We start from the raw sequence: 21,588 nt of genomic DNA on the forward strand, positions 1-21,588 counted from the left end.
ATGTATGATGATACGAGGGCCACTTCAACGCGGTCTGTTAGATCACAGTTTTCACAACGCAAGTTGTTACATCGAATTGCGCTGGAGGGGCACTGGACTTAGGAATAGTGTAATTACTATTCCAACTCCAGTCTACATACAGTGGGGAAGGTGTTGGAAACAGTAATTTACACTATTCCTTAGTATACAGAGCCCTCCAGTGCAAGTCGAAGTAACGACTTGTGTAGTGAAAACCACAATGTAATAGTACCACGTTAAAATGGATGCGTGGTAAACGATGTCTCCCAACACTGAGCACAAAGCACTGGCATTCTCTGGTAATGAACCCTGAAGTGGCTGCAGAACTGACGGGTGAAGCGAGCAGCACATAAAAAGCACAGAAGAATAGGTAGCTGGTAAAAGGAGCTGGCTGAACTATATTTCAGTGACATACGGCAAAGCAGCAATGATATGGGTTGATGGCTTTGGGGCCCCAAATGAATAGAGGTTCGAAATGACATTGCTGCTATGATCAGAAGGACTGTTAAGCTACAATTTCTCGTGTGTGGAGGGCTGAATGTCCCGGCCCTGCTTGCTGCCGGTGCAGTGGAGGGGGTGGTTGGTTGCAGATGGGTGGTACTCCTCTGAAATGCAACTGAACTGCATGTTGTTTCACACCTCTATTCCAGGCGGTTTATCTCAGTTACTGGGGGATGGTGTTAGAGATATCCCTGTTTTTATTTATCTGTTTGAGATTAAGGAGTGTACATAACACTACTCAGGGGTATGTGAGGGAAATTGGGAGGGTTCACAGTTGTTTTACTACCAAGGTCAGATCACCGGGACCAACGAACATGCCAAGCACACAGAAGCGAGTAACACACGAACAAGGCCAAATTAGTTAGCGACAAATTACTAATGTGGGAGTACCTACAAAATGACAACGGACTCAATAACAACACCAAATGCCACTGGATACATTTGAATCTCAGGTGATATTGTGTCAGCATAGCATTGTTCCAGGAGACACATCTCTGTTGGCAGGGTATAGCCAGATTAAAGGGGCTTGTTGGCAGATAGGTTGCTGGTGGTGTATAATGAGGCTTATGAGGTTGAGGTGCTACCAGCTTCAATGAAGAGCTCAAACAGTTCCCAAGCCTGATAGGGATCCGACTCATGTCTCGTCTTATCAACCACATTCCATGATAAATGTGGACGTTGAAATACTGAGTAAAGACCCTGCTAAGCTCTTACTAGAAGCCCTCGCGGGGTTGGTGCACGAGGACCAATGCAGTTTTATGCCACTGAGACTTACTCTTCACAATATTCGCCAGCGGACGCATGGGCATCACATGGTGGACTTTTCAGATCAGGTTTACACCCTGGCACTACTGGATATTAAACAGGCATTTGACTATCTGTTGGACCCATCTTTGGAAAGTGCTACGGGCCTTGTGCCCGGGACAGACCTATATTAAATTAAGCTGCTGCACACCCAGCCGCTGGCAAACATCCGGATGAGCATCACGGTCTCCGAGCCATTTAGGATGGAGTGCAGGACGAGACAGGCCTGCCCTGTGTCACCCTTGCTGCTTGCGATGAAATCCCTGGCCTGAAGGCTATGAAGGCTTAACCTATGGATACTACAGGTAGGGGATAACACCCATGTAGTGTCCACTTATACCGATGACATCCTGGTGTACCTACAGCATCAGATCTACTAGGTTCTGATCCTATTGGAGGCCCTCACAGAATTCTGGGAGAACCCAGGTCTCTGTATTAACCAAAACAAATCCAAATTATTCCCGATACGGGCTGAGACCTGAACAGTGATGACCTCTTCGGTTAGGGATTCCCTGGGAAACATTTGATTTTGGGTATCTAGGCATATGAATAGCACTGGATGCGGACAACAGCCTTAGGTTGAATAGGAGCTTGTGGTGGACAGCCTACAGTTGTCCAATAAGTTTTGGAAAACATTCCCACTATCGGTCATGGGCAAAGTAATGGTGGAAAATATGATTTTCCTACCCAGATATCTTTATAAGCTGCCCGTGGTTACCTATTTGATCCCTTACAAGACGTCAACTGATGGGAGATCAGATATGGGCAGGCATAATTGGCAGAGATTAACAGGAAACACTGAAGTGTGTGCTGGTAGGCAGAGCTAGAGGTTCCGGATATCAAACTCTACTACACGGCGGCCCAGGTGCAGCTCACAGTCAACTGGTTGAAAAACGGGGATAACTGGGAGAAACATCTCTTCAGAGGAATCCATGATTATGAGCCACTGCCCACTTTAGTAATGAAGGGATGGGGGTGGGGGGCGCAGGTCCCCTCCCTTATGTGATCCAACGTGCCTGACATCTCTGAGAGAGTGTTGACAGCAATAATTAAAAGACCGGCCATTTTTGGCAGTCATGCCTCTGTTGCATGTTACCCCATTTGCACAGATACCCTTGACCAAGTCTATGGAAAGGTGGAAAAGACAGGGCTGCATAACTTCAGCAGATGTATATCCAGAGAATAGATTGATATAATTTCAGGAAGTTCAGGCAAACTTTGGGATTAGCTCAGGTCACTTCCAACAATATGCAAAACTAGACCACCCACCCAGGGGAATATGGACTTCCTTCCCAGAGGCCTCACCTCAGTCACAGGCCCTAACGATGCTTCTGCCCTGCCCCACAGTAGACACCTCGTCTGCTATATATACCGCTTGCTAAGAACAGACAAACTGGCATAGACACTGAGTTTTTGGAAGAGACTGGGTTTGGGTTGAGAGAACAAGAAGCAGTGGCACTCTGAGCGGTGTGATCTCTTGATAGGACTGTTCGTGCAGTGGGCACGCGGTGCAATAACAGGACAGGGGAACACAAACCCAGAGAACAACCCCTGCAGCGGAAGGAAGACCTAAACCGAAATAGAAGAAGAACCGGTCCTGTGCACACGCTAGTGAAATCGGTGGTCCGGAAGTCAGGGCGCAAAATTTACATGATAATGGATAACACGTGAAAGATTCAAAAGGATCAAACACAAAGGTTCATGTAGGTGAAAATGTTTTTATAAGTCAATTGTTGGTCAGTACAGAAAATAATAGCCAGCCAGACAGGCCTGCCCTGTGTCACCCTTGCTGCTTGCGATGAAATCCCTGGCCTGAAGGCTAAACCTATGGATAATACAGGTGGGAGATACCACCCATGTAGTGTCCACTTATACCGATGACATCCTGGTGTACCTACAGCATCAGATCTACTAGGTTCTGATCCTGTTGGAGGCCCTCACAGAATTCTGGGAGATCCCAGGTCTCTGTATTAGCCAAAACAAATCCAAATTATTCCCGATACGGGCTAAGAGACCTGAACAGTGATGACCTCTTCGGTTAGGGATTCCCTGGGAAACATTCGATTTTGGGTATCCAGGCATATGAATAGCACTGGATGCGGACAACAGCCTTAGGTTGAATAGGAGCTTGTGGTGGACAGCCTACAGTTGTCCAATAAGTAGGCTGGCTGGCTATTATTTTCTGTACTGACCAACAATTGACATATAAAAACATTTTCACCTACATGAACCTTTGCGTTTGATCCTTTTGAATCTTTCACGTGTTATCCATGATCATGTAAATTTTGCGTCCTGACTTCAGGACCACCAATTTCACTAGCGTGTGCACAGGACCTGTTCTTCTGGCATAGACACTGAAGCTACAGAATAAATGGCGAGACCAGTTGAATGGCGAGCTAACAGACAGGGAGTGGGTGACAGCATATAAAGGGGTGCAGAAAGTGTCCAGCAGTGTGTGCTTTAAACTGGCGGAATAAAACGACATACATACGACGTATTCCACACCATCCAAACGTCATAAAATATACCAGTCTGCCTTGGCGAGCTGTAGCCACAATGGGGCTGAATTTTTACACATGGTCCGGCTTTGCCCGGTCATAAATGCCTTGTGATTGGAGGTAGCCCAAATAACTGCCATATACATCCCAGGGGGAGTGACTGACACATTGAAGCACTATATATACAAGGCATCCTCCTGAGGCCAGGGGGAGAGAGGAAATGTATGAAAAGGACGTTTTTCAGATTGGGCACAATCCTGGCTAAGAGATGCATTGCCATTCAGTGGACGTGTCCCAGAGTGCCTCCTAAAGAAGCTTGAATTTGCAATGTGCAACAAGTAAGCAGAGATGAAAAACTGGCGGTGGACTTGATGGAATGGGTAGAGATGGTGAGTACAATTTCCCACCCCCCTGGTCCTAGGCCCCCATGAGAGAGAAATAGAGAAGTTTTTAATCCTGGCTGAGAATTTTAAATCGGGGTGGGGGGGGGGACACAACAGATATCTGTAATCAGGCCATACTAAACAAACCACACAGAGTCATACCAGAGGTAGATACCAAGGATGCACAAGAGGGTCGGAAGATTTTGGAACTTTCCCCTTTTCATACAATGTTAGGTGTATATATAGGAAAAGACACAAATGATCGACAGAAGATGGAACAAATCAAACATTCACCCCCAGTCAAGAGATCTGGGTTAAATCCATCGTTTTTGCTCACCATGCAAACCCAGTTTAGACCCAGCCATATGCAAATCAGTCTTGCCCTATTCCTTATTGGAACAGTGCAGCCCGAACTGCCGAACCAGTTCTTCCATGGACCAGAAACAAGCATCCTGGGACCGATTTCAGGGTATCAACCCTAACTGCCAGGCTAGCTTGAATCCAGTGGCACGGTGAGCCCGGGGCCCCCGTCTGGGCATACCCAGCGCACTTAGGACGAGATGAAAAAGACACACAAATGATGGACGGAATGTGGAACAAAATTAAACATTCCCCCCCCCAGTCAAGAGATTTGGCTTAAATTCATCTTTCTTTTGCTCACAATGCCACCCCAGCTTAGACCCAGCCAAACGCAAATCAGTCTTGACCCTGTATACAGGTATATATAGAAGGCAGCTTGCAATGGGGCACAGATGTTAATAACTACATTGTAATATTAGCTACGATGTAAACCAAGACCTGACCAGTTGTGTTGGACATGTTTGAGTTTAGACTGGATATTCTACTGTTAGGAGGGGAACAAATTGATGACGTGCAGAATTAATACAATACGATGTTACCTATGTAACTTAACTGCAGCATGTGATCTTGTCTGCTTTTCTTGTTGTAAAAGCAATAAATACTCATTAAAAAAAGTATATCTAGCATTTCAAAACAGCACATAGAAGAACACGCACTGGCAAAGAATATAGGTTGCATCCTTAAAAAAAAAAGGAGCAAGTGCAGTACTTTTGGATTGCGTTGGAGCCCATGCACTAGTTATCTTTTATCCTTATCTTTTCATTTTACGTTAACATTCTAAAATGGCCATCCACCAATTAGAATTGTTTTAAAGGTAAAAGTAAAACAAAGAGGGGGATGGAAGAAAGCCAAAATTGTACCAGTTGCTTATTTTTAACCCATTTTATTGTTCTAAAATGGCGTCAGCCACGTTGGAACACTGAAATATTTTTTTTTTAAATAAAGTACTTTGGAGTGCCAATTAGACATGCACAGTACTTTGCAGGTGCCAGTCCCTTAAACAAAAAACAAAAATGTAAACAATCTGGGAGTGAGACATGGAGGGGTAGGGGAGCACTGGAGAACAACAGAGGAGCAATAGGAGTGAACAGGGCGGGATGAGCAAACAGAGCATAGGGCCTGCAGACCTCCTGTTAAAGCATGCACAAGTTTCACCTATGTAATCAATCGTCGTCCGGTAGAAGGAAAGAGCTCCCTGACAGATAACACAGGAGTGGAGAGGGTGTGATGCAGCGGCCAGAGCTGCTGACTCGAGAGCTAGTGATCCCAGTTCAAGTCTCGGCGGCACTGCGAAACATCCTGCGATTCTATGCAAATCACGTAATCTCTCTGGGTGATGAATTGTTATATAAATATGCTGCAAGTGTAAAAAGCAAAACTTTATGGAACTATAATTCCACCAAAGCGAACGTTAACAGTACTTTGGCAGCAGGAACCTGAAAAGAGAAGCAGCCGAGGAACAAGCATTGGTAAATGCAGGAAAATATGCTACAGCCAATAGAAAAGTAGGAAAGGTAAGTGGCACGCTCAGGAACCAATGAGAAGTCAGTAAAGAGGAGGATTTAAGTCCCTTTTAAGTGTATATTGAAATGTTCACGCATAGCACAAGTAATTGAAGCTCCGGGGTAAGCAGACAGCGGGGAGGTCGCGTTGGTAGGCAGAAGAAAATCATGGTGGAGACTGCTAGGTAGGAAGAAGTGCTGAGTAAAAAAGTATCCTCAGGTCCGTAGTGGAAGAATATAAATGATCCAATTACAGTTTAAGATTAACAATATTAGTGAGGAAAGCCATCGAATCAAGAGCAGGGAACTCTGAGCAAGGGGCTCAAGTCTATAAACTGAATAGAATTGGTCTGTTTTCAACAGATAGCTGAAGCGTCTAGCTTAGGTGAGACCTAAAAAAACGCATTCTGAGTGTATTTACTGATGTAAAGCACTGGTTCACTTCAGAGCCACTAACGAGGATGTAAAAGTGGGAAGCCCAGCTTCGGTTTAAGCTATTACCCCAATGGAAGGGGTAGGGCGACATTCCCAGTTATAAAATATGAGGGTGGTGAAGCAAAATGGAAAAATGGCACAAAAGAAAAGTAAAATAGAAGGACAATATGTTGTACACAGTTCTGCTTATTGTAGTCCTCAAGAAAATGTTAACTTACATTTGGAATCTTGATTGAAAACGTGTCACAATCACTACAGGACAAGAACGTAACTACACACTTGGCATTAATGTATTTCAAACGGTTTCACTGAGATATCACCCAGGACATACCTCAATCTGCTTCACCGTCAGGTCCAGGAAGGTGTTCTCATTGCGCACACTGATTAAACTCTTGGGACCTTTGCAGCCCATACTGGTGCCTAACCCTCCATTCAGTTTCACCACCACCAGTTTGTTCAAGACTGAAGCAATGCTGTCAGGCAGGCCCCGGGCCTTTATTTTCTCATAGGGCTGAATCTGAAAAAAAAAGCAGAGAGGCAAACACATTAGAAAATACACTCACAAGATGGCGCGGCCAAGGGCAGTTCAGCCCCTCCCTGTAAATGTTTAGAATTTCATGGAAAGCAGTGATCTTTATTTGGGTGCCGGGGAAGTTAACAGAAAGCCTTAATTATTCAGCTTCTTATTCTGCACCAACTATAGACAGAATAAAGGATTCTGAAAGAACGAGATCAATTTACACCCGGGAGACACAACAGAGCTCTGGGAGAGCAAAGGTCAGCGTCACCCAATACACGCTTAAACAATACTGACTTATGGCAATAACACAACCTGAAAAGCACTAAAATAGAACAGCTGTGCATTTATGTGTTTTTATAGTTTTGCCAGGTCCGTTTGCGGTCTCCGCAGGTGTCAAAGTGGAGTAAACGTTTGTGAATTCGATGTACAGCCTTACACAGTATATCACGTTTGTGGAGCCGCGAGGGTTACGTTTTACACTTTAGACCTTACCTATCGGCTCGCACAGACCTCGGGCAATAAGGCTGGCATTTCTACAGCAGGGCTTTAGAGCCCAGATGCCTCTGCGGTGTTAACTGGTTGATTGTGGTCACATGGTCTCACCTCAACAGATGCAGAACACAGGTGTAAACCAATACCAAGCAAGCTGGGCATTCTTATGGTCGTAATTTACACCAGTTTACCCAATTCGCAAAACTTTACGAGTTACACATGTTACTTGACCATCTCTAAGAAACGGGTGCAAGTGGTATTCGCCCAAAAGCTCACACACATTTTCCCAATCCTACTTGTGAGTAGTGGACCCATTATACATAATACGCATGTCTAGATATGACATCAGAACTTTACACATTTTCACTTTTTCCTTCCCACTTTAAATATTATGACCATAACATGCCACCCTCCCCCGGCCCCAAGTCTTATGTAATCCGTACATTTCCCTACACGTTTGCATTGCTTATACTTGGAATCCACGGGTGCATATTGGATTTGCTGAAATGCACAGTTAATATATGTATACATGTTTCTGAATCGGCACTGAATTTCGGCTCTGCAGCTATTGTATGGGGTCCTCCTGATTATTACCCGACCACGACCCTGCTGATGCCCACTCAAGTAACTTCAAATTAAAAAAATATGAATGTATAGTTTACTCATCAGTGAGGGGATTACATGCTTGTACATCACATACATGTTCATTTTTTCTGCTTTCTGTCTTCCAGTTGTACAGACAGACTGGATGAAGGTCTGCAGTACAATGATGTGCACCTATTCTCAGCTTTTACAACCTCTTGTACACATCTTGCTTTAATGAAGGCTATAGAGCCAGGGACCACTTGAGCCCTCATCTGTTAAATGGCAGACTAATCAGCCCAAGTACCTATGCCTCTCAAACAGCAGCAAAAATGTAAACATTATTTGCATACCGTTTTTGTTAGGTATATAATGCACCAATAATGCTGTCAACAGTCAAGGACTGAAGAGTTGAGCTTCATTTTACATTGCTCGCTCCCATGAAAAACAACGTTTGTTCCCACGATTCAGAAGCTGATTTAGAGACAAAATGCAGACTCGTTTTTATTTGGTTACATATTAAATTGCAAGTTCAGAATTATGTATCAAATCCACTGGAGACTCAGCTAAAATCCTGGGAAAGTGCAACTTGTATGAGGAACTTCACTCCCTCACAAACGGCCGGCTTTTCAGAACACTCACACTCTCTGGCGCCCTCTGGCTTTTCTTTCGTAGATGAATGAGGCAGTTTCTCCCGCAGTAGTAGCACCTTTTAAACAACTCGGAGACTGCGGCAGCACACGACACAGGAATCTTTACATACCCTTTAACAAAATTGTAAAAATCGTCTGCCCTTTGGACGTTGTTTGCAGTAGATATTTCCAAACGCACATGTACTCTTACGAGAAGCACTGCATGCTTCCACCCAAAAAAGAAAAGGATTCCTAAGATTTTGGCACCAATTAGCTTAAGGGTCTATACTTTCAGACATACATTTATAAGAACAGTTGTATAAAACATTGCCTTTACTGTCAGAGTATGAAGGATCTTTGTGGTCCAGTAAACAGTGTCAGAATGCATTTAAATGCTCAGTCTGGCTTTGTAAATCGAATCTCTGGGAATGCATTTCATCATAGTTACCTCCAGCCACATGTTACTTTCAAGAGCCAAAGGGCCATATGTATCAACAAACTATTTTGCGATTCCTAAATAGCGATTTTTAAGGAATCGCTATTTAGGAATTGCAAAATGGTATGTATGAAGAAAATCGCTATTTTTTAGCGATTCCTTAATCTTCCTTATTTGCTTATTCGCATTTTGCGAATTCGCAATTAAGGAATAATTTCCAATGCATTCCTATGGGGCAGGAGGCCCATAGGAATGATTGCGAAATAATTCTCAAATTGCGAATTCGCAATTTGCTAATCACAATTTGAGAATTATTTCAAGGGTGCAGGGGTGTCTCATAGACACCCTGCTGCACCCCTGTAAGGTACATGTGTGTGCATATGGCGCAAATACATGCCCTATGGGCATGTGTGTGCATCACATGCCACCTTAAAAAATGCCAAATTGTGCATTTGTTGAAGAATTCGCAAGTTACCATGAACTACAAGTTGGTGGTAATTTGCGAATTCTTAACCATAATTCACAACCCAAAAATGGTACATACATAGCATTTAAGGAATCGCAAAATTGCGATTCCTTAAATGCTATGGCAAAATAAGGAATCGCAAATCTTTGCTATTCCTTATTTTGCGAATATTACATACATACCAAAACATGCAAAAAGGCCGTTTGCGATTCGCAAAGGCCGAAATTCTGCGATTTTCGGCCTTTGCAATTCGCAAATGGCTTGATACATATGGCCCTAAGACACGAGACTGCTATGTGTCCAGACTGGGCCAAATCCCAGGTGGCCATACAATGTGGCCTGCGGCACAATATGAGGAAGCAGAAGAACACTTTTCTGCATGGATCCATCCAAGCATTTCGACATCTAAAGGTTTTGTACGGTGGAATAATTCACTGTACTTACCATATAGCTAGGATCACAACAGCCTTTGCATATTTAAGACCTCGATATATTACATCAGTGGTTCTTAACCTTTTGTCATTTGTGGGTCCCCACTTAATCACTACTGGAACCCCCACTGAATCATTACTGGAAGCCGGGAACGTCTGCCTATGCATTTTCGATCATTTGAACTGCAAAACAATACACAAAACGTACAGAAACAACATTCATACAGATACATAAATTATGATTTTTGTTAATTCACAAACCAATATAAAAATTAAAAAAAATTAAAAAAAGGGAGATTGGAGCGTTTTTAAATTTAAATGTTGCCCCTCACAATACATACTATATCTTGTTTGATGCACTTGCACTGGTCCCACAAATAAATCTGATGATCCGAACTTTATTTTCAACCTCCATTTTTTACATTTTCCTACTTTATTTATATACACTTTATAAACCGGTTAATAATATTTAATTTTCTAAGCAGTCACGGACCCCATGAGTAGCCTTTGCGGACCCCAGGTGTCCCCAGACAGGTTAGGACCACTGTGATTACATTAAATGTATTCTCCAGATAGGAAACCCCTGGATGAAATGATACCTAATAATTTTGGTTCTACACAAACAGATTAGTGAAAGGGTAATTCCACGCAGAACTAGACTTCTAGGATTGCTGTTGGTCTTTCAGAAGCAATTAAAGGTTTAATCTTCCGGACTGTCATTTAGGATGGGTTAGAGAATTAAGTCCAACACAAAGAATTAACCTTCACAGCTACACCTGAATAACAAGGCTTTCATACTGAAATATTGCATCATACATTAGAATAGGGGACATAACTTGAAAGACAACTGTTTTAGTCTCAAGGTCAAAAAATGCAACAGACAGAATGTTTTAGCCTTATCATCAGGTCACATTATCCGCTCTGGTCACTGAACCCCAGAACTATCTGTAACTTGGAATGCAGAGTTCAAAGGGACTGCAAATGGGGCATTAAAGTCCCTCTTTAAAAATGATGATTGACCAGTAATTCTAGTACGGATTCCCCGAATAATTCCTTACCCCCCCCGCCCCCCCCAAATGTATTTCAACTAGGTGAAACACCACAGTTCTGTGGAGTTACGACGGTTCTTTTAATACAGATTCAGCAGATAACCACATAATGAGACCCTTGTCAAACACAACTACATTTTGATATATAATAGTGTGGCTGGGCTTTATCACAATTATTCAATAAGAATAAGATGTTGGCTAGTACACTAACACAACCTAGACAATGCATAAGAACAAACAACAAGCACAGCACTTCGAGGCTAATTAGCTAACTTTTTCACAGAAGAGTACATTTCTGGCCTTGACCACTAACAGTGTAACAATATTAGTAAGATGTCGTGTTGCATATATATGATGCTATATCGGAAATATCTGTGTGGTTTAATAGAGATTGTTAAAACCACTAGAAAGGTTATGTTATGTTGGTCAGAGCACAAACTGAAATCCGATCAAGGGGTGTCACAGCACTTTATCGCTTGGAACAAGGATACAAAACTTCAGAAAACATGAACTCACTTCCTAGAAGAAATGCAACCTTTCAAACAAAGCAGAGATAGACGATATCTAGGTCCGAGAGGAAAATGTTGGACTGACCAGCTAACTATACTTTGCCTAAGAAATTTAAAAGAATACTGGAATTACCACTAGTTCATTTGAAATTGTTTAATGGTTTGGGATTGAAATAACGGTCAAACGAAGGTCCTATTTTATATTCGATCTTGAAGACCAATCTTACTCGGACTCAATTTGACTGTTCTCTTCTTTTATTTTCTTTATCTCAGTTATTTATATTTTAGCTTATTTTATACATATAGGTTTTGTATTAAAATATAGAGGGCTATGGAAATGGCCCAAATGTATCATTTTAAACACTAAGTAACCCACCAAACGCTCATTATTAGGCCACCATGCATTTTTTGACAAACTATATGTCATAATACAAGTTTATTAAGTTGTAGGTGTTCTTCTGCAGCTCCCTCTTGGCCCAGCTACATCCCACTACTTTGGTGTGTATGTTACCGTATTTGGTGTGAAGGATTGCAGTATAATATGGAGGATACACAGTATTGTGATAGCCCTTGTCTCTTGGTGTGATTCAATCTGTGAAATATTTCCACATGAAATACACTCTTCTATTTACTAAAAGTGTATTTAATAAGGTCATGTAGAAATGTTGAAGCATGTTTGGATAGGACATGTCTTCCCATAGGTCAACATTTCATAATGAGCGGAGGGTGAAGGCTGAATGTGTTTGGCTAGATGTAGAAACTAAATGGCTGATGGCAAGCCTATATAGCAAGACTGCCTGGCAGTGCCTATTAGTGCTGAGTTACGGAGCCCACACTTTGCCGCAATAATAACAACTCTTAGATACGGGAGGGTCTATCCTTTGTTACGATCATCACACCCGAATTGCAGCAACTCCTTTGCTCATTATGCATGCGCTCTTTGACTCGCACTGAATCAGAAGTTTTTGTACTCTGCCCAAATAACATAAACCCATTCCAGCCCTGGACACTTTAAAGGCAGAATAATAAATGCATGGTCTCTGGTCTTACATTATTTGGAGATCTAACATCTGATTCTAGGTGGACAACTTGAGGTGCTTTTAAATTATGAGATTCGGGACCTTGGAAACTGTGCCTCATTTTTTTGCATTCTCCATGCTAACTGCCTGGACAAAAGGGTTGGTGGCGGTGGCCTAGGTACTACCAATACATTCAACTGGATAGTTTCAAAACCCTGGTTACGTGTATTTTTTAGGCTGAAACTCTGTTCTGATCTTCTACATCACCCTGAACCTAATACTTGCACTACTGCCAGAATACTATTCCCTAGCTACATTCCAGAATTACTCTCAGCTTTTAATGTACTTGCCAGAACTTTATCAGCTTCTAGTAATAAACATATCATTGGTTCAATGATCCTTCTGATAAATCTGTCAAAAGTTTGACAGACATGCTTCAGGGTCTAAAGTGGAAACAACGGTCTTTGGTTTGTGGTCTTAAAAGGCCATGCTGTCGATCTTCTCTGGCCAAAGAAACATCCTATGTTTGGAAGAGGGAAGATGTTTTTGTTAATATTGTCATGTGTGCCTGTTAGTTGGGTGACATGGCTAAAAAACGAGGGGATGTTTGAGAAGGATGCTTGCGGGATCATAGTAGTCAGAATGGTTTGGGATGAGTCAGAGACGGGAGGGATAGAGCAAAGGTTGACAAGAGGACGTTTTAAATTCAGAAAAACTAAACTGAACTTACACATAAACATATGCACTTGGTAAGGTAGTCTTGGCTAGAGAAAACCCCTCTATATAAATACCCAAATGTGCAGAGAAGTAGTAATACTTACACTGTCTGATCTGCCCATATATCTTGTGGTGATGTGTGCAAATCTTTCATGACATTTCTTAAAGTTTTAGTAGAAGGCATTAACTATTCTATATATGCACCTACATGTAGATAAAAGCCGCCACTATGCCATTGTCCGATATAAACATGTAACTTGTGGTTTAATATACCTTTTCCCCTTATAGGACTGTATCTGTTTATACCAGGAGGAATGGTTCAATGTACAATGACAGATGTGTAACAACAACTTCACCTCTATACCATGAGAAGCATATTTAGCTATGTCTGAATATACTGCTGTGGTGCACTGTTGTGTAGTGAGTATAGTTGTCATGTGAGAAAGAGCCAGCTCTTGAGTAATCTTCTGAGCCAAGATGGTTGTCAATGGACCTTATGTGCTTGAACAGGGAAAGATGCACCACCCATGTTTTTTTCTTTTATGTGAGAACGTTGAGACAGGAAGCCATTCTTGAGTGCAGAGTCCTTCGTTGAATGTATTTGTTGATTTTCTTCCAGATGAGGAGAGGTCCTTTGCCATGCATTGCTTTGTAAGTGATACATAGCAGCTTGAAAGTGGATCTTCTGCCAACTGGAACAAGGCATGAGAGATGTGTGTTTGTTGCTTTACATGTAGGAAGTAGTCTAGCCACAGCATTCTGAATTCTCTGTAATCTTCTCATAATTGACAACGTTGAGCAGTGATACAGACCATGCATGTAATCTAGTTTTACTATAACCAGAAAGATGATAGCTGAAACCTTGTGAGGGAATCATAGGTGTGGGAAGATGAGTTTCAGTGTTTTCTTTGTGGGAAAGCTTGCTTTGGCTACCTTGTCCACTTGTGAATTCATTGGCAGCATTGCGTCCATGGCATTTCCTAGGTTTCTAACCTTCTTGGATATTTAGTGGTTATGCCAGGCGCAGAGAAGGTCATAGCTTTTCCTGACGCCACAGGTGAGCATTTTGGTTATGGAGGCATTTCATTTTAAGTTGCTGCATTGTATCCATTGGTGCGTGCCACCTGCATAGTTATAGAAGGTGACGTCAAACTCATTGATCAGATCTGGTAGTGATTACATATAGATGCTGAAAAACATGGGTGAGATGATTGAGCCTTGATGGACTCCTGCTTTAATGCTGTATGGTTTAGAAGAGAATGGGGTGTATGCCCAATATTTGTTCTATTGTGTAGGTACAATGTGATCCTAGTGAGAGCTGTGCCCTCTATTCCGACTTTCTCAGTCTGTGGCTTAGTGTGTCATGATGAACAATGTCAAAGGCTGCTGAAGGGTCCAGGAGAAGGGAAACAGCCCATTCTGATCTGTGTTTTTAAGGTAGAGCTAAGGGCAGGTCCAATGCCTCTTCCTGTGGGGAATACAGTTTGGAAGTCGGAAAGTATAGAATACTCTTCAATACATTGTGACATCTGGGCGAAACTGCTCTTTATATACGTTTGCCCAGGAATGGTCTGTTTTGCTATGGGTCTGTAGCTGTCAAGGTCGTTTGTCCAGGGCAGGTTTTTTTTTTTTTTTTTTTAATAACGGATGTATTCTTTTTTTGAGTCCACTGGGAAAACACCTGTTAAGGAATTGTTGGTGAGTTTTTGACTGAGATGGCCGCAGAAGTTGACAGTAGAATGTTTATTAAGATTTGAGGTAGACATTGTCAGAGAACAATCTACTGGCTTGCTCGCTTTGACAAGATCCACAAATTGAGTTATGATAGCTCTTTGAAGGAACATAGAAGCTGTGCTTACATTTCTTTGGAGGGTTTTGAGGGCAATGAGTTTGGGCTGTTATTGTTGTTGATTAAATAAGAATAAAACATGTTTGCTTTAGTTGTGTAATGATTTCTCAGTTTGTTACAAAATTCTTGCGAAATGGGGTACGTAGGTTCTGTGCATTCTTGGCTTACAGAATTCTGTGCGTAATTTATATAAAAAAATATTACCACACTTAGCATTGTGGATTTGGTTGGAATAGTAAAGTTCTTTTGCCTTTTGGATTGCAGACTTGTAAATTCTGTTCTCTTTGTGCAGGCATATCGTGTCTTGAGGGTCGTTTGTTTTGAGTCCATTGTGTTGAAGCTTAGCAATTTCTTTAATGATATTTTTTTAATTATCTATTCATCCCAGATGAGTGATTTATTTATGTGTAGATGTTTTCAGTGGAATTATGAGACCAAAAGCTTTCTGGAGCACCCATTGAAAGTGTATACAGAATTGATTCAAGTCAAGTCAAGTCAAGTGATTTATATAGCGCGCTACATACCCAGAGGGTCTCAAGGCGCTTGAGGAGGGGAGGGGGAATTACTTGTCGAATGTGACAAGATCTGTGTTTGAGAAAAGCATGTTTTCCAGTTCCCCCAAATTCAGCTTGTTCCAAGGCAGATATATTGTTGAGAGGAATATGATTTTAGTTGGGGTAAGTTTTGGTGTCTTGTGTTGGAAGGCAACGAAGTAGCGGAGCGGCCAAGTAACTGGGATAATTGATTGGAACGTGACAAGGTCTGGGTTGGCGAAGACGATATCTAATGAGCATCCAGCGATGTGTGTGGGATTGGGAACAAGCTTTGTAGGTTGTGTGTGCCTAGGCAAGTGAGTATGGCTTTGGGGTGCCACACAATAGGTTTGTCAAACCCTATATTGAGGGCACCAAGGATGCCTAGGTTTGAGTATATAGTAAAAAAGTTAGAGATTGTATTTAGCAATGTGTCGGGGAATGTTGCATTGCTTTGTGGTGATCTGTTGAAAAAGAGAAAACATGAAAATGTTGGATATGGGTTGGATCTGACAAAGAGGGTTTCACAACCTTGCAAAGAAACATCATCACCTTTGGTGAGATTTGTTGTTTCTTTAAATATGATGGCTAAACTGCATACTTTTTTGCCTATGCGATATTGTTTTACAATTTGACATCCTGGTGGAACAACTTCATGAAATACTGGTGCCATGATTCAGTTATGAAAGGTAAGTCTGGTTTTGGGTCTACCAATAGGTCAAATATGTGCTACTTGTTTTTTTTTTTAATGAACAAGAATTTATCAGTAGGCAGTCAAAAGATTTTTTGCTGGAAGTGGTGTGAGTTTGTGCTGCTGGAAGGTGAATAATGTCCTTTGGGGCTGTGGGTGATGTGCTCTAGTTGGTCACAACTGAAAGAGAAAGTGCTGTGTTTGTTTACCAATATCCTCCTCCAAAAAGCTTAGAAGACTTTTTTTTAACGGAGTTTTATATATCGCAAACTTGACCCGAGGGTATCAGGTATCAGAGCGCTTTACATAGCACCAGTTGTGTTCCATGAGGACACATTCATTTTTGTTAGGCAGAGGGAGATTAAGTGATTTGCCCAGAATCACAGGATGTTCAGCGTCATTGCCGAGACTCGAACCCGGTTCCCCAGATTCGAGGTCGACCTCCCTATCTGTTCGGCCAACTCCTCTCCCCTTTTTTTGGGTCTGGTTGCGTGGGTGGTGGAGACTGCTTGAAATTGAGGGGTTGGGCTGTGGGTGAAATGTAGTTATGTTTTGTGATAGCCAAGGGGAAGCAAGGTTATGAAGGGTATTGCGGCTTTCCTTTCTTTTGCGTTTGTTGGAGGTGTATGGGTGAGGGGTGATGTTGGGTCATGTGTCATGGCTCTGAATTGAGCAATAGATGATAGACGTGTGAATGAGTTGTCATATGAGGATTTAAGCGATTTGTGCATAGGGAATGTGAGGTAGAGATGGGTGTAAGTGTATATTATTTCTGATGGCACTCACAGAAGTGTGTGTGTGGGTATGTTCTGATAGTGGGGAGTTTTTGAATGTGTGAGATTTTGTTTACAAACTCACAAAGGACCCACCCCACATACCCGCACTCATCGGATGGCTTTTGTCAAAAGATCTCCGCCAAAGTGACCCTTCGGGGGATCCGTAGGGCACTGCAGCGCCGGCCTGACGAGGAGCAAACTCCAGATGATGAAGCAAGACATCCTTCGGGGTGTGTGAGGGCAACAAGAGACAAGACCTGTCCTTGCCTCTGAAAAGTGGTTCTAGACTTAGGATCCCCCTCTTTCTCTCCTCTTTTCCTTTTGGTGAGTGGGTGACTCCTTTGCACCCCTACCTAGACAGTGACCCCCTTTTTGGTTTGACGACTTGATTTGGGAGCATGGGCACTTCACCATAACTAGCTCCCGGTCCCCCTCTTCCTTTTTTGTGGACACAAATTTTGCCTAAACAAAGTCGGAGTATGTGTGGTTTTGTGGGGGTAGTAATATATGGTATGTTGGTAGTGATTGAGATGTAGGTTTTCATTTTGAGAACCTGGGGAGTGGAATGTTGAAGGGGATGAGGCTGTTTGAGAGTAGAGTTTTTCTTTGTAGTGTGAGAGAGGAAACCTAATTGTTTTGAGAGATGGTTGTAGGCTGGGCAGGAAGATGAATATGCTTTATTGGTAGAGGAGAAGTTTGAAAGTGTGTTGTCATTGTTTGTGTTTGAGAATAAGAATACGGCTGTGTGTTAATGTAGTACGAGTTAGATGGTTGACAAAAGTGTTCAAAAGGGTGGCAAGGGCAATTCTAGGAGAAGGCACAGGGTATGAAAGTTTTCTTTGGAAAGGGTGGGACTGAGATTAAATGTGCGATTGTCCTTTTTTATTGTTATTGGAGCAAAATGTGTATTTATTTGGATGTGTTATAGTACAAAGCTGTGTTTTGTGTAGGTGTTTTTAGGTGTAGGAGTAAAAGGGTTTGCAGGAATGTGTTAAACACCTGAGTAGAGGTTAGTGAGTTAGTAAATGGTGGATTAAACTTGTTTGTTGGTAAAGAGTGGTGTGTGTTTGTTGTGAGCTAGTGTGCACGGCTGTGTACGTGGCCCTGTTTTGGAGTGCGCTAGTAGAATGTGACAGGCAGCATCCCTGGCCCTCACCCCTGATCGGACCAAGCAGGTGATGCCTCTGTCCTCTCCGCCTTTAGCAGAGACACCTGGGCTGAGGGCTTAAAAAGGCTGCTGGGAAGGTAACCCAATCCTGTCTCAGCCTCTTAAGCTCAGCTGCAAGCCCACCCAAGTGGCTGCCCAGCAACATGACAGAGTGCACCTGGATGTGGTCAGCATTCTAACCCACAAACTGTGTCTTGGAGAGCTGGTAGGAGGAGGGAAATTGAGTAGAGGGAGAAGGGAAACTGGGTTATCTATGTTAAGATGTATGTGGAGTTTCCAACCAAACTTGGGAATCTGCAAGACCTTTACTTTTACACATAACCTGACGGCACACAGCTTATCATACGGCTGAGTGGAGGTCCTCTGTGAGCTGAACTTTTCCAGCTTTGTAAGAGTTTTTAGAGTGGATTCCTGGCCACTGGGTCAACTTTAGCTTGGAAAAACAGATTCTCCTTGTGGGACGCCCCCTGAACCAACACCCACAGGCTTCATGAGATGGGCACCTATTCTTTTCCTGCCTGCGTTCACTTTTTTTTTCTCCAAATCCAGACTTGGTAAATACCATAAATCCATAAATATGTACCTTTCACCATTTTATTTTTTAACACATTTTATTGGGTATTTGATTTTTTGTATACATACAAAAACAATGTATAGACATAACAAGGAAGAATAAGACACTGCCCCCTTACATAGCTGGAAGAAAAGATTACAACATCATATAGTCAACAATGTATAGCATTAACATACTAGTACATGGCTTTCTATGGTCATAGATACAACCTACATGATATTAAAAACAGAAAACTTGTATAACAGAACAAGTAATATTAATTTCACTTTTCTTTTGATACATTATTCCCTTGCTCACTAACAATGGCTGGAAGTCATGGACTCTGGTGTGGCCATGAATAAAAGTCTTCCCATAGCCTCTGACACTTTCACCTCTGGAGACTTCCACATGGAAAGCTTTAACTGTAGCTCATAATAAAGGTAGTGAATGATGAATGATGAATCCAGCATCTCTGAAACCTACCTATCATAAGACTCTGGTGAAAGTCAAGCAGTTATGCTTAATAAAAGTGCAAGATACTGTCATAGTACTTTCCAAATCCCAAATGCCCAGTTTCTATGTAATGAAGATACTTTCTGGCCGTTCAAAAGAACAGTCAAATTATCAAACTTTTATTTGAGGCGAACTCCCATATAGAAACACTAAATTCAGTAAAACTTCAACAAAACTTCATGATTTCAAAGAAGCCCTTTGGGAGAACGATCAAAAATATCTGCAGAAATTAGCAGGCTGTATACATCTTATATTACTAAATAGTGTTTAACGGACGATTTGTGTCTTACTATTCGAGTAAATGTTTGTACAGCAAAAGAAACTATCAGACACAAGATGGCTAGCTCTGCATTTCCCTTACATATATATTTTACATCGAATAATGGATGTCACTATACCACTGCGATGGCACGGGGATGATCGGACGTTCCAAAGTGCAAGTTAGTGCTTCAGGGTCAGAAATACTTTGAAACTTGAGTGTAAAGCTTTGTGCAGAAGGGGGAAAGTGTTATCACTTGGTATAATTAAGATCTCTCTCAGAGGTTGGGGTGTTGTCAGAAGAGAATTTATAGTGAGCGTGTCAGCTGTCAAACTCATAACCCTTAAAGCGGTCTGGTTACTGTCAGGAACAGAGGGCTTCGCAAGAGTGGTTATTTTGTGTACCACACCGAGTAGCACTTGGTATTAAGAACAGGGAGCCTGTGTATGAAGAGCAAAGCAGTAAATGAACCATTTTGTGCATTCAAAGTTTCAGTTGGACACACATTTCTGTTGAGACACTTCCAGACTTAAGTGATTACAAGCGGATTTGGAGATAATTAAGACTGATTTTTTTTTTCTACGGACTCTACTGCTTTCCCAGCATAAACAGCAATTTAGAAAAAGACTGTCTCTATAAAAGTGCTTATAATAGTATTCTAAGTTCAGGTTATGGGGAAACAGGATTTAAAAGCTGCTTATATGCCCTATTTATGTCCAAACATGTCAGAAGGCTGATAGAAGAGTACCCACACTCACTTGAAAGGAGTTTGGGATTTTCCGCATTTCCTTGATCGATAACACCATATTTGTTTGAAATTCAGATGACTTTAGTCAAGTGGCAACACTGACCAGCAGTTCAGAAGCAAAAGACGGGGTCAAACCGCCGAGTTTTGACCCCAAGTAAATGAAATGTAGTGCTTGATTAAATAAAAATACAAATTAACACATTGTGCAAATACTCAGACAGATTGCACGTGTTTGCCATGTTAAAACGCTCCGAATTAAGCTAGTGAGTTAAAACAGCTTCTCAGCTGCAGACATGAACAAATCTGCATATCAACTGAAGATGCTCTCTGTGAGGCATGCAATTAGAGCTTGACAGGATATGTGTGATGTTATCTCTGTACATTTTCTTTATGTGTAACAATCCGTAGCAATAAATACAATAAAAAAAGAAAGCTTATCCACATGTGCAGTTGTTTAAAGCAGGAACAGCGGTTTCAGCTGAGGGCTTCTTATCTAATCGAAGTGTGACATGTACAAAGGATATGCAATGTTGACTCCACCTTATAATCACATCATAGCCTGTAACTTTTGTGAGAATTTATTTTAAGCCCCAAAGGAGATTGATCTTTGCAAAAGAAAATACCAAAGTGGCACTGAGGTAGTTTTAACTGAACATGTTAAAAAGCCAGTTGCTGCAAGTAGTCTTGGTAAACACTCCTTTTGGAAGTTCATAATTGTCCAGGCATGGGTGAGTCTTCTTGTAGTTTTTATATCCATCCTACAGGATAGCATCTGTACAGCTTTGTTTTTTAATTAAAAAATATGACAAACTGCGATCCCAGGTTTTTTCTAAGTCCAGTGTTTTGCTGCGTTTTATAAAAAGCCCAGCTTTGGTGCAAAAGTTATTTAAATGGGGTTATTGTCAAAATTGATGACTAAGATTTTTTACTGCTTCACTATGCCTTAGGCATGATTTTGGCTAGCGATGATAGTAAGCCGAACTCCAACCTCATTTGCACTAGTGAAGCGTTTAGCAGAAGGCAGAATACACTATGTAGATTTTACAAGTTACTGTATGAACCAAAGACGCCATTGATTATGGGAGGGTGGCAACCCCCTAAGGTAAGGTTGGTGGAAGTGGTCTTCTCAGTACCCTTGGCAGGG

At 41.9% G+C, this 21,588-nt stretch overlaps 1 protein-coding gene across 2 annotated transcripts in view; it reads right to left on the reverse strand.

The window, feature by feature from the left end:
* UGP2 (UDP-glucose pyrophosphorylase 2) overlaps positions 1–21,588 on the reverse strand; it is a 476,638-nt gene that overhangs the window by 108,373 nt on the left and 346,677 nt on the right. For both annotated transcript variants that reach the window (XM_078649432.1, XM_078649433.1), the window contains exon 4: positions 6,833–7,018. In XM_078649432.1, the coding sequence (XP_078505558.1) occupies positions 6,833–7,018 (186 nt within the window). The remainder of the gene's footprint in view (positions 1–6,832; positions 7,019–21,588) is intronic.

This window comes from Lissotriton helveticus, chromosome 6 (assembly GCF_964261635.1).
Source record: "Lissotriton helveticus chromosome 6, aLisHel1.1, whole genome shotgun sequence".
NCBI classification, from domain to species: Eukaryota; Metazoa; Chordata; class Amphibia; order Caudata; family Salamandridae; genus Lissotriton; species Lissotriton helveticus.